Raw genomic sequence first — 12,470 nt, forward strand, 5'->3', positions numbered from 1 at the left:
GAGAGCAATACATGTTCGACTCCTCCTTGTTCTGACTCTCTCCACAGCTCCTTGCGGCCTGATAGACTGTTTCTGATGGGAGTGCGGCTTTTGCCAAAGTGGCTGGAGAATTATAAATGTGTTGTATTTTATTCATCGCTAATGGTTTCCAGTCATGGCTCGAGAGGCGGCCGAACAAGAAAGTCTTTCGGTTTGTACTGTGTGCATACGGTTGACAAGTGTTGCCAGTTTTGTTAAAATTTCTAAATTATAAATTTAAATAATTTAAATAAATATATAAATGAATATAAAAAATAAATAAATATTTAATAAAAAATAAATAAATATATAAATTAATATAATTAATATAATTTTAAGTTAAACTCGTTCACTTTGACACAAATGTTGCCATATATATTTAGCCAAAATATATAAACAATGCCACAACATAGACACAAATGGTTATTTACATGAAAATAACCTTGCACGGCAACAATACAAGATATTTGTTTACATGTTTTGCCTGGCTTCACTGTCCGTGGACCAGCCGTCTCTGTATTGTATTTGAGTTATGTATTGGTTACTGTATCGGAGTTATGGATCGAGAAGAAGATTGTCATGTATTGTTGGTGTATTTATCGGTAACTGTCTTAAATGGCTTATTTCCTGTCACTATGTCTCCTATATTGGGGGGGTAATATGAGTGTAAAGCTGACTATAGGGGTGCTATTTCATGTCTAGAGGGCTCTAATGGCAAAAATCATATTCAGAAGGTTGTAAACGGGTTTACTATTTAAAAAAAAATTTTTTTTACAAATATAACTTTCACTGTCCATGCATTCAAATTAGCTTCCATGCGTAATCTCTTGAACGCTACACGGGTCCGAGTCTTTTCACTTCCTGGTTGCCCCAGAGCTTGGCAACTTCTGCCACCTTGTGACCGCTGAAAATACTTCGATTTAATTTTCGTCATGTCAAACGTTGCATCTTTGTTTTATTTCTCATGATATTACAACTTAAAAAAAACTTTTTATTTTTTTCCTATTATTACAACATTATGCTTTTAAATATAGACTGCCACTTTTTTCTGAATATTATTACTTTGTTCTCCTAGTATTTTCACTATTTACAACATTACAACATTATGCTTTTAAAATATAGATTACCACTTTTTTCTGAATATTATAACTTTGTTCTCCTAGTATTTTCACTATTTACAACATTATGCTTTAAAAATATAGATTACATCTTTTTTCTGAATATTATAACTTTGTTCTCCTAGTATTTTCACTATTTACAACATTACAACATTATGCTTTTAAAATGTAGATTACCACTTTTTCTGAATATTATAATTTTGTTCTCTAGTATTTTCACTATTTTCATAAAATTACTACTCTTTTTTTTTTTGGTTTAATATGTATTTTCAGAATTCAACAAATGGCCCCCAGTCCGCATTTTGAACACACAGTTCATAGTTTGACTTGTATGACCTTGTAGGTGTGTTAAATCTATTCCCCCCCCCCTCTTAAATCCTTAAATCCATCCCTCCTTTTGAAGTGTCCTTGAATCAGGATACATGAAGACACGTCCATGATGGCGGCGGTTGCGGAGGGGGGGGGAATATGGCCTTGGCAGCCTTGCCAATACAAAGGCTCTCTTACCTGGTCAGGAAAAAAAAAACAAAAAAAAACTCGGCCTTAATAGCCATGAATGCCTCCACTCCAGGTTCACGTTACATCGAAGTGAGGTTTGGCTTGCAAAGATGCCAGACATGTTCCGCAGAAGCAAATGAATCAGCCATAGATGATGTCCTTTACAACTTGTATCACTAACCACCACCATCTTATGTTGTTGGATTTGTATTGGACCCCTACACAAATTTCGAGATGTTGGTCAGCCGACTTAAGGGTTTTGAGTCTTTGCCCGGAGCACAGAGGTCCCCTTCAGGGTTGCTCAGTACGTCTATTTGGGGGGGGTGCAATATGCTGCCCTTGGCTCGGCGGCGGTGGTGGCGGACCCTGACACAGGCGCTCCTCAGTGTAAAGCGGCCCTTGTCAGTACTTGGCTAAATTCCCTGGGATTACAGAAATATTTGGACAAGACTCAGTGTTAACATAAGGCCTTCCCATAATCGCTTTCCCGTCTGAAACCGAGGGGGTAAAGTCCGGGTGTCCTGGGTTTTTGTCGGGTTTAAGGTGCTGTTCGTTCTACATTGCAACATGGCTACCGTAGTCCACAAGGAATGAGTGTGGGTGCGTTGAATTGACCATCGGAATGATTTATTTCACACCGCTATGGCATCTGGTTTGGGTTTGACTTGTTTTAGAGAATTTGAACCTCCTCACCTCCGGATCCAGTTTTTGGGAAGACTCGGCAGATACTTAAAAGAGATACCTGGATCAGTTTTTCATTTTTTTTTTGGCTCATTTGTCCGCTGTTTTTCAGTAACAGCTGATAAATGCACAGACTAGACAGAACAGAAACGGAGCCAGAACTGAATACGCAGGCCAATCACAACCAGACTCTAACTCTGACTGTTACCTTGCCGTGAAAAGGCACCCCCCCCCCTCTTCACCCCCCCATCCCTCCTCTGCACTTCCCCGACGCTTTCTCGCTTGTAACCGCAGTGTGTGGGTAGCCTCAGGTTGCTGAGGTTGGGTTAAACAGGCCGCCATCAAAGCCATATTACCACTTGGGTCAGGGGACGGTCAGGGTGCAGCGGGGTGTGTGGTTTGGGGCCCGGACTGAAGGGGGTTTGGGGGGGGGGCACAAGTGCCAGCCAGTCAGTCAAACAGTGCTGGCCCTGCTTGGTTACACAAGCAGATACTCTTCCTTCCATTATGCTTGTGTGCAAAGAGCTACCGTCAGTGTTGTCATACTAAACAATAGAATGAACCTACTCTCAAGTTGACTTCAAAAACACCAAACTTTATTGATTATTAAATCTACCCAATGATGCAAGATAGCAGCAAACGTGACAAAAATCTATCACCTTCCTCACATGTTTTTTGGACTACAAAAGGTCGCGTTTGAAGTTGCCGGGTTTCATGAGGTCATATCGCCTTTAAGCTGAGTTCACTCCTTCCACAAAAAATAGGCTTTGCTACACATCTTAAAATAAAGCTTAGCACTCAGTCAGCTAATTGTCTGCCATCTTTGTTTACATGTTTTCCCTGGATTCACTGTATCTGGCGGTAGCTTGCGTGGTCCGTGAACCAGCTGTCTCTGTATTGTATTTGAGTTATGTATCGGTTACTGTATTGTAGTTATGGATATAGAAGAAGATTGTATTATTGCGTATTTATGTATTGGTAATGACTTATTTCCTGTCAGTATGTCTACTATATTGGGTAATATGAATGTAAAGTTTACTATAGGGGTGCTATTTCATGTCTAGAGGACTCTAATGGTTTTATGGGGTTACTATGCTCCAGTTATGATAATATTCATTAATTAATTTTCTACCGCTTTTTCCTCACAAGGGGGGGTGCTGGAGCCTATCCCAGCTGCCTTCGGGCGAGAGGCGGGGTACAGCCAATCACAGGGCACATATAGACAAACAACCATTCACACTCACATTCATACCTATGGACAATTTGGAGTCGCTAATTAACCTAGCATGTGTTTGGAATGTGGGAGGAAACCGGAGTACCCGGAGAAAACCCACACAGAGATGGTCGAGGGTGGGATTGAACCCTGGTCTCCTAGCTGTGAGGTCTGTGCGCTAACCACTTGACCGCCGTGCAGCCAGTTATGATAATATTTGACTTATAAATAAGGGCTCACTTCATGGAGATTCACTTATCATGACCTGACCACGATTTTGAGCTCGATTTTTGGTCAACACACTTCGAAAATATCGACTACTAATATGGGTCCTTTAAGTTCCTCCCATCTGGTGACCTACTAGCACCATTAGCAAACACATTGCTACAGAAACCTTTAGTCTGATAAGTGAAAATGTAGCATGAGAGGTAAAGCACAGTTCAAGGGGACGGCTATTGTTGGCGGCAGCAGCTGCGTGTCATTCCTCGCACTTGCGGCCCATATCCCTGGTTGCCGTGCGTGTGGCATTTAATCATCCTTGGCATCTCACCCCGTTTCGGACAGTGGAGCTATTGATAGCATTTTAGCCAACCATATCAGTGACACGGGATTTGTACCAGATTCCACAATGAACCTTGTTGTCCGCTCTGCCACTTTAATTGGCATGAAATGACATTTTTAGCCGGTGCTAACACTAGCCTAGTTAGCTTGACAGAAATAGAGATGTGACATTTTTTGTCCAGATATTGTTTCTGGGAAGAGTACACAATTTTGTAGAAGTATGTTTTTGCACATGTGTGTGTGTGTGTTGAGATTGAATGCAAGTTTCTATGCACGCTGCACACTGCGCAGTGGAAAAGGGGGGGTGTTTGTTTGTCGGGTGCCAATGTTTGCATAAGGCTGTCACCATGACTGTGCTGGTTGGCTCCAACGCTGCTCATCTGGAACGCAGGGGCCTGACGAGCAGAGTGCTCATAAAAGTGCAGATTATCACAGTTGTCATAAAAGTGGAAGCAGAGAAGCGATGTTAGCACCCGAGTCAAAAACATGAATGTCATCACCTATTCACGGACATATTGCTGGTATTATTTGCGGATGATACCACTGCTTTTTGTTCTGGAGGGAGTACAGACAAAAAAAAAGATTTGATGACAATAGATTGTCCTTGAACCTAAATAAAATTAAAATCATGCTGTTTGGTAACAACAGCAAATACAAATAGACGATGTGGACATTGAAAGGGTGAACGAAAATACATTTCTGGCTATCACAATAGATGAAAAATATTACAAATATACAACATAATGTGGCCAGAAATATTTCAGTATTGAACAAAGCAAAATTTGTTCTCAATCAGAAATCACTCCACACTCTTTATTGCTCTCTGGTTCTACCATATCTTACTTATCTTACTCTCTTTTCATATTATCTCCATACTGTATTGTATATAACATTGATTTTGTTAATACTGGGGTTGTTTATATTGTTTATTTTTCTATATTGTGTATTTTGTACTGCTTAACTGACTTTGTACTTTTGCTGCTGTGCAATACAAATTTCCCCACTGAGGGACGAATAAAGGCATATCTTAATCTTAATCTTATTGTGTGGAAATATGGGGAAATAACTATAAAAGCAATCTTCCCTCGCTAAAAAAGTACTGCAAAAAAGGCCAGTAAGGATAATTCATAATGCCGCCTACAGAGAACATACTAACTCCTTATTTCTAAAATCACAAATACTTCAACTTGCTGATATAGTTAATATTCAAACAGCTAAAATAATGCATAAGGCTAAAAAAAAAAAACAATTAGCTAAAAATGTCATCCAATACTTCTCTACAAGAGAGGAGAAATATGATCTCAGGGAAGAACTACATTTGAAACACTTATATGCTAGGACTACGTTAAAAAGCCATAGCATTTCAGTATGTGGAATCAAACTATGGAATGGATTGAGTAAGGAACTCGAACAATGCACAACGATGAGCCAATTCAAGAAACAATACAAGCAGTTGATGTTTGCTAAATACAAGGATAATGATGTGTTATGTATATATCACTATATTGACAGTTACTATGGTAACCATTCTGTCATTGTATGGTTATATCACCTTGTACTTCGGTACGATTTACATTATTTAAAAAAAAAACAAAAAAAAACCTTAAATTGTATTATGGAAAGCAGGAAGTGAACAAATGTAACAGTTACTGATTGTAAAAGTACCAAATGGAGGGGTAGGATTTAATAAGCTTTGCTTCTTCCTACTCCTTTTGGACATGTGGAACTGTGAACTGATTATGTGATGCATTCAATTGTAATCTGATGCATGTTCAAATGAAATAAAACCATTACATTGGATTTCTTTAAACCACAGTTGATTCCATTGGATAACATGGTGATGCGATGACAATATGACAGAATGATGAAATCTAATTGAACTTCACTGTTATACCGTCAATACTGCGACCGTGACATAAGAGGCTGTGATTGGCGACTGTGGCGGTGAGGTTAATGTAGCGGAACCCTCTCCCTGCCCTCTGTGCCCCTAAACCCCTTCTCATCCTCATCCTCCCTACCGGCCCAGTGTCACGCTTGAGTCGTTGCGTGGGATGGAGATGGGGCGGCGGGGGGGTGGATTTGGAGTGATGGGCGGTAAGTGGCTTGCAATTGGCGGACGCAGGAAGGTGCTGACAGCCAATAGCGTGGGCTCAGCACGCTTAGATGGATGTTTCTAAGTTGTTATCTCAAAGGCAGGGGAGAAAGATGTGAGCTTGTTATGGGAAAAAGGACACGAGTGGTGGGATCCTCTGGGATGAGGTCTGTTTTTTTCCGGAATTCTCTTTATTCTGATTGGTTTCCAGGTTGGTAGATTTACGGAGGTTGGAGCTTTTGTGTAGGATTTGTGTGCAGGTTTTGAAGTAAATGTACTTCACTCCACTTATTGGGAATTGGGAATGCTTTAAAATGCTGTATCATGTGTTTCTCTGCAGTTGACCTCGGGTTTGATAGCCACACGGTGCAAGTGAAGTGGTCTGCCTGGACCTCAATTCTACATACTCCCGACCATCCTCCATGTCGTGTCTTCTGTTTGACAAAATGCTGGTACAATGGCTGTCCTGTTTGGCGCTGTTGTCCTTGGACTGGGCTCCGGGATGCATGGCATACACCACCACCAGGGCACAAGGCCTCAGGGGTCGAATCCAGAGAGACCGCAGGAACATCCGCCCGAATATCATCCTCATCATGACTGACGACCAGGATGTTGAACTGGGTAAGTTCATCTTTATTCAATTTCCGCTCTTTGTGTTTTCCGTGGTGGTGTCTTCACATGAAATATTAAACATGGCTCTCAACGACCATCTGTCCCATCAAAATGCTGAGTAAAAGGTCAAGTCGTTTCAGTCACATGACCGCTACTTGATGCATAGCCCGCCATTTATTCAGTTTTTCCACTGGCTTCCCCCTTCCCCCGCCAGGCTCTCTCCAGGTGATGAATAAAACCCGCAAGATCATGGAGGAAGGAGGCACCTCCTTCACCAACGCCTTCGTCACCACACCCATGTGCTGCCCGTCGCGCTCCTCCATGCTGACGGGCAAGTACGTCCACAACCACAACACCTACACCAACAACGAGAACTGCTCGTCGCCCTCCTGGCAAGCTCAGCACGAACCGCGCTCCTTCGCCGTCTACCTCAACAACACCGGCTACAGGACAGGTAAGGTTTGATACTAATGGTCAGGTACCAAGGTGTGAACATTACCATCGACAGCCTGCAAGAGGGCGCTATAGGCTTGTGATCGCTTTATGCTGCTGTGGTCATTTAATTATGTGGAAAGAGATCGGGAGTTTGGAGAACTTGCTAAGTGGTAACTCAGCTGTTGAGTACATGTTTGATGAAACTTATGGGCGGCACGGCGGTTGAGTGGTTAGCTTGCAGACCTCACAGCTAGGAGACCAGGGTTCAATTTCCTGTGTGGAGTTTGCATGTTTTTCTCTGGGTACTCCGGTTTCCCCCCCACATTCCAAAAACATGCTAGGTTAATTAGCGACTCCAAATTGTCCATAGGTATGAATGTGAGTGTGAATGGTTGTTTGTCTATATGTGCCCTGTGATTGGCTGGCAACCAGTCCAGAGTGTACCCCGCCTCTCGCATGAAGACAGCTGGGATAGGCTCCAGCACCCCCTGCGACCCTTGTGAGGAAAAGCGGTAGAAAATGAATGAATGAAACTTATGGGCGAGTGGTTAGCATGCAGACCTCACTTGGAGACCAGGGTTCAATCCCACCCTCGGCCATCTCTGTGTGGAGTTTGCATGTTCTCCCCGGGTACTCCGCCCCCCCCCACACATTCCAAAAACATGCTAGGTTAATTAGCGACTCCAAATTGTCCATAGGTATGAATGTGAGTGTGAATGGTTGTTTGTCTATATGTGCCGTGTGATTGGCTGTACCCCGCCTCTCGCCTGAAGACAGCTGGGATAGGCTCCAGCACCCCCTGCGACCCTTATGAATGAATGAATGGAACTTATGCAGTACTCAAGGAAAATATGGAACTAATGTAGTATTATTATTTTTTTATCATTACTAGCAAGTAATGCTAGGGGGGGCACCAATTCAAAGCCTATTTATACGACTTCAATGTCACGTCACTGTTGTTTGTGTACATTCTGGGTCCGATACAATATACCTGCCTTGTTGGTTTTAGGTCTAGGTACAGGCAAACAAACACTTCTGTCTGTGCTAGCAATGCACATTTTTTACAGTAAACTGGACTCCGCCATGCTGCCTGCCTTGCCTGACTGTCTGCTGTGAGAAATCCAAACACGGTAACCCCGCCAGGTCGCTGTCAAGTCTCATCAGACAGTGTCCGCGTGAGTGATGGGCACACGGCGGAGCGGGCAGCTCGGTGGGGTCCACGCGGCCTGCGGTTTACATGCTAGGCTGCAATTAGCCTTCTCAGCGGCCAGGGCTGGCTCGCTGCCCGACCTGTATGAAAAAAAGTTTTTTTTGACTCTGTCAATTCTTTCCTCTGCAGCCTTTTTCGGCAAGTACCTCAACGAGTACAACGGCAGCTACATCCCACCTGGGTGGCGTGAGTGGGTCGGATTGATCAAAAATTCCCGCTTCTATAATTACACAGTCTGTCGGAATGGTTACAAGGAGAAACACGGTGCAAATTATGCCAAGGTATGTCGTCCCGTAATATCGCACGCATTTGTTTTGTCTTTATTGCAGTAACCAAATTACAGGTTCCACGTTCAAATCCAGACATTGGAGCGCTTCCCTTATCACAATGTTGTGATCCAAGTTTGAAGGAATTCTCGTAGAAATTAAAGGCCATGAGATGATTCACCTTACCTCAACGTTTTAGACACCGAAATGAGAAGCCGGGTGTGTCGGGTGTGATAAACACCACCTTCGGATTGGTGTGGAACGTGAGGGAATTTCACTTTACCACCGAAGATGAACTCTGTGGTTGCTCCTGTCTGTTTGCGGCATTGGATACGCTCGCTCGTCCATCTTTCCCCTATGCGTGTTTTCCTAAGAAGCTGTCAGTGAGTGTTCGCAGTCCCGTGCCAACATCTTCCCAGAGTTGGTGATCTTTGCGGACATGGTTGGAGATTTATCGTCGGGACATGTGTGAACCTTCATGACGGCCCGTGCGAAAGCAAACAAACGGTTTAGACTACGACTCCTCCGCTAACCTCGGACGGAGGCGTAAAGGTTGCTCGCAGGTTGAGGGGCCGAGGTGTTTACAGGACTCAAACATGGTCAGCAGTTTGTGGTTTTTTCGAAGCAAATGGACTCTCTATTTCCTATTTGGTGCTAAAAAAAAAAAAAAAAAGGTGAACTTGCACCACCGTGACAACCGCTAGCCCCTCTTTTTAGACGCTGTCAGTACATTCTTCAAACTGTGGAGCTTGAACACGGCGCCATTGTGTTGCAATGAGCAAGCCACCCTAACCTCTAATGGGGTTACATGCTTTCTACTAATCAGCACCACAAGACTTTCGGGATTTCTGGATTGGATTCGATGCTTTGTTGCAGGGCGTCGGAGCATACATACAGTCACGGAATTTGGTACACACCTTTTAGGGGACTGAAAAACATGGCCGATACCGACATGTCATAAGTTACAATACATTAAAATATCACTCCACACTCTTTATTGCTCTCTGGTTCTACCATATCTTACTTATTGTGTGGAAATATTGGGGTAATAACTATAAAAGCAATCTTAACTCGCTAAGTGTACTGCAAAAAAGGCCAGTAAGGATAATTCATAATGCCGCCTACAGAGAACATACTAACTTACTACTATTTTTAAAATCACAAATACTTAAACTTGCTGATTTAGTTAATCTTCAAACAGCTAAAATAATGCATAAGGCTAAAAATAACAAGTTAGCTAAAAATGTCTATACTTCTCATAGCATTTCAGTATGTGGAATCAAACCATGGAATGGATTCAACCAGTCATGATGTGCTATATATATCACTATATTGACAGTTACTATGGTACCCATTATGTCATTGTATGGTCATATTACCTCGTACGTCGGTACGTGACAAAAATAAATAAAAATAAAAACTTAAACTATATTAGGAAAGCAGGAAGTAAACAGATTCAATAAGACACTGTTGATTTTGGCAGCACTATGCAAAAAGTTCCTTGTGACAAAAAATGTTATCATATCACCTTGTACTTTGGTACGTGACAAAAATAAAATTAAAAATTTTTTTTTTAACTATTGACAGTTACTATGGTACCCATTATGTCATTGTATGGTCATATCACCTTGTACTTTGGTACATGGTAAAATAAAATACTTAATTTAATTGTATTTAATTGTATTTAATTGTATTTAATTTTATTTTATTTAATTTTATTTAATTTTATTTAATTTTATTTAATTTTATTTAATTTTATTTAATTTTATTTAATTTTATTTAATTTTATTTAATTTTATTTAATTTTATTTAATTTTATTTTATTTTATTGGGAAAGCAGGAAGTGAACAAATGTAACAGTTACTGATTGTAAAAGTACCAGATGGAGGGGAAGGATTTAATAAGCTTTGCTTCTTCCTACTCCTTTTGGACATGTGGAACTGTGAACTGATTATGTGATGCATTCAAGTGTAATCTGATGCATGTTCAAATGAAATTAAACCATTACCATCGGTCCAATGATTCTAAAACGTTGACTATATCTGTATTACATGCTAGCATGCCTTTCCAAACCGTTTTGAGCACAAATGTCATTTCCAGTAATGACTGGTACAGCCACCACCTCAGTCCTAATGGCTCGGCTGCCAAATTTTCAGTCCAATTCCACGTTTTAGCCATTCATTGTGAACACGGCCCACCCTTCCACGTGTCTCCTTATGCCAGGCGACAACCTCAGCTGCAGGTAGCAAGACTGATCTGCAGTTGGAAACTTGGCGAACGCTGCGGGTGTAACCCAGCGTGCATTTTAAAAGGAGACGACACCGTGTCTGGAATAAACGTTTTGACAAAGTGTAAAACCAGCGCGTTGTTGTGGAAACGTGTCGCCAGGCCAAGGTTTTTCTACATTTGGTGTACCCTTCAGGATCGCCACCTCATTTTTTGATTTTGGGAGTAATTCCTTGGACAGAAAGGAGCAACCAAGATGGATAAGGAGCATTGTGATGGTTTCACATTCAATAACTCAGGGATACCCAGACAGGGGAAACAACACTTGCACTGTATACACACACACAGGCAGGTTGCCAGATGTTGACTCCATATTAGTACTGCATGTACTCTATGAACTCTATGAAATAGTTGGCAACTCTCTTATTCTCTTCCAGGACTATTTCACCGATCTGATCACCAACGACAGTATCAACTTTTTCCACATGTCCAAAAGGATGTACCCCCATCGCCCCGTCATGATGGTCATCAGCCACGCTGCTCCTCACGGCCCAGAGGACTCGGCACCGCAGTACGCTGAGTTTTTCCCCAATGCGTCCCAGCACATGTGAGTACCAGACAGACTGGGGCGGGGGTCGTATGTCTGATGACTAACACTTTAACTTAAAAACATTAAAAACGGCACTGCGCTCCTGTCATATAAGGGATCTTTGAGTAGCGTGTTGGTAGTTTTGCACAGTTTTTGGATATATCGCATGTACCAAAGTAGTCCGTTTGCCCTGTACTGTATCAACCAAAGCACCCTGCACCCAGCAAAATAACTCTCCATGGGGCCAAAGAGTGTTACAAGTCCAAACAAACACTGTTTCTGTGTCTGTATTCTAGTAATTTGGCCAATAAGCGTCAAAAATGTGACATTAGATTACCCTCAGCCATGGCATAGTGAAATAAGTTCTCCTCCCATTCAGTGAGGAAGTGGTAAAAACAAAATTTTGGTTTCTTGATTTACCCTTCTTGCCCACTACGTTTGAAACCCTTTCCTAATTTTAGAGTAAACACATTGATGGCTAGCTATTTAGCTCGGTATCGGTAGCATGCTTCATGTTTAAAGTGGCGGCTGTCTGGTGTCCCTGCAGTGATCCCATAGCCTTTGCATTATAGTTATATAGTAATAATAGGAGTGTAAAGGTGACTATAGGGGTGTTATTTTATGTCTACAAGGCTCTAATAATGGGGGAAAATGTGTTTATTAAGGTGTATTATGCTTTAACTATTATTACTATATATCAAATGTATAAATTTACTTCTGGAGGTCAGGGCTTTGTTTTCAGACATACTCTTCATATTAATAATAATTTTTTTGGCTTCTTGCAAAAAATTATTAATGTTTGAAACAATTAATAAGAAATAATAATATAATTATTAATATGTTTGACACCTTTCCTAAGTTTAGAATAAACAAATTGATGTCGAACTATTTAGCTCGGTAGCATGCTTCATGTTATGCTTTCACATTATAGTTATATAGTAATAATAGGAG

The 12,470-nt window shown here is 41.5% G+C and overlaps 1 protein-coding gene across 10 annotated transcripts in view; it reads left to right on the plus strand.

The window, feature by feature from the left end:
* The window catches only part of sulf1 (sulfatase 1), a 76,004-nt gene that overhangs the window by 46,464 nt on the left and 17,070 nt on the right, over positions 1–12,470 (plus strand). For all 10 annotated transcript variants that reach the window (XM_058060196.1, XM_058060202.1, XM_058060198.1 and 7 more), the window contains 4 exons: positions 6,522–6,802; positions 7,008–7,247; positions 8,568–8,719; positions 11,368–11,537. In XM_058060196.1, coding sequence (XP_057916179.1) covers positions 6,604–6,802; positions 7,008–7,247; positions 8,568–8,719; positions 11,368–11,537 — 761 coding nt within the window. In that variant the 5' untranslated portion in view covers positions 6,522–6,603. The remainder of the gene's footprint in view (positions 1–6,521; positions 6,803–7,007; positions 7,248–8,567; positions 8,720–11,367; positions 11,538–12,470) is intronic.

Source organism: Doryrhamphus excisus, chromosome 21 (assembly GCF_030265055.1).
Source record: "Doryrhamphus excisus isolate RoL2022-K1 chromosome 21, RoL_Dexc_1.0, whole genome shotgun sequence".
Classification (NCBI taxonomy): Eukaryota; Metazoa; Chordata; class Actinopteri; order Syngnathiformes; family Syngnathidae; genus Doryrhamphus; species Doryrhamphus excisus.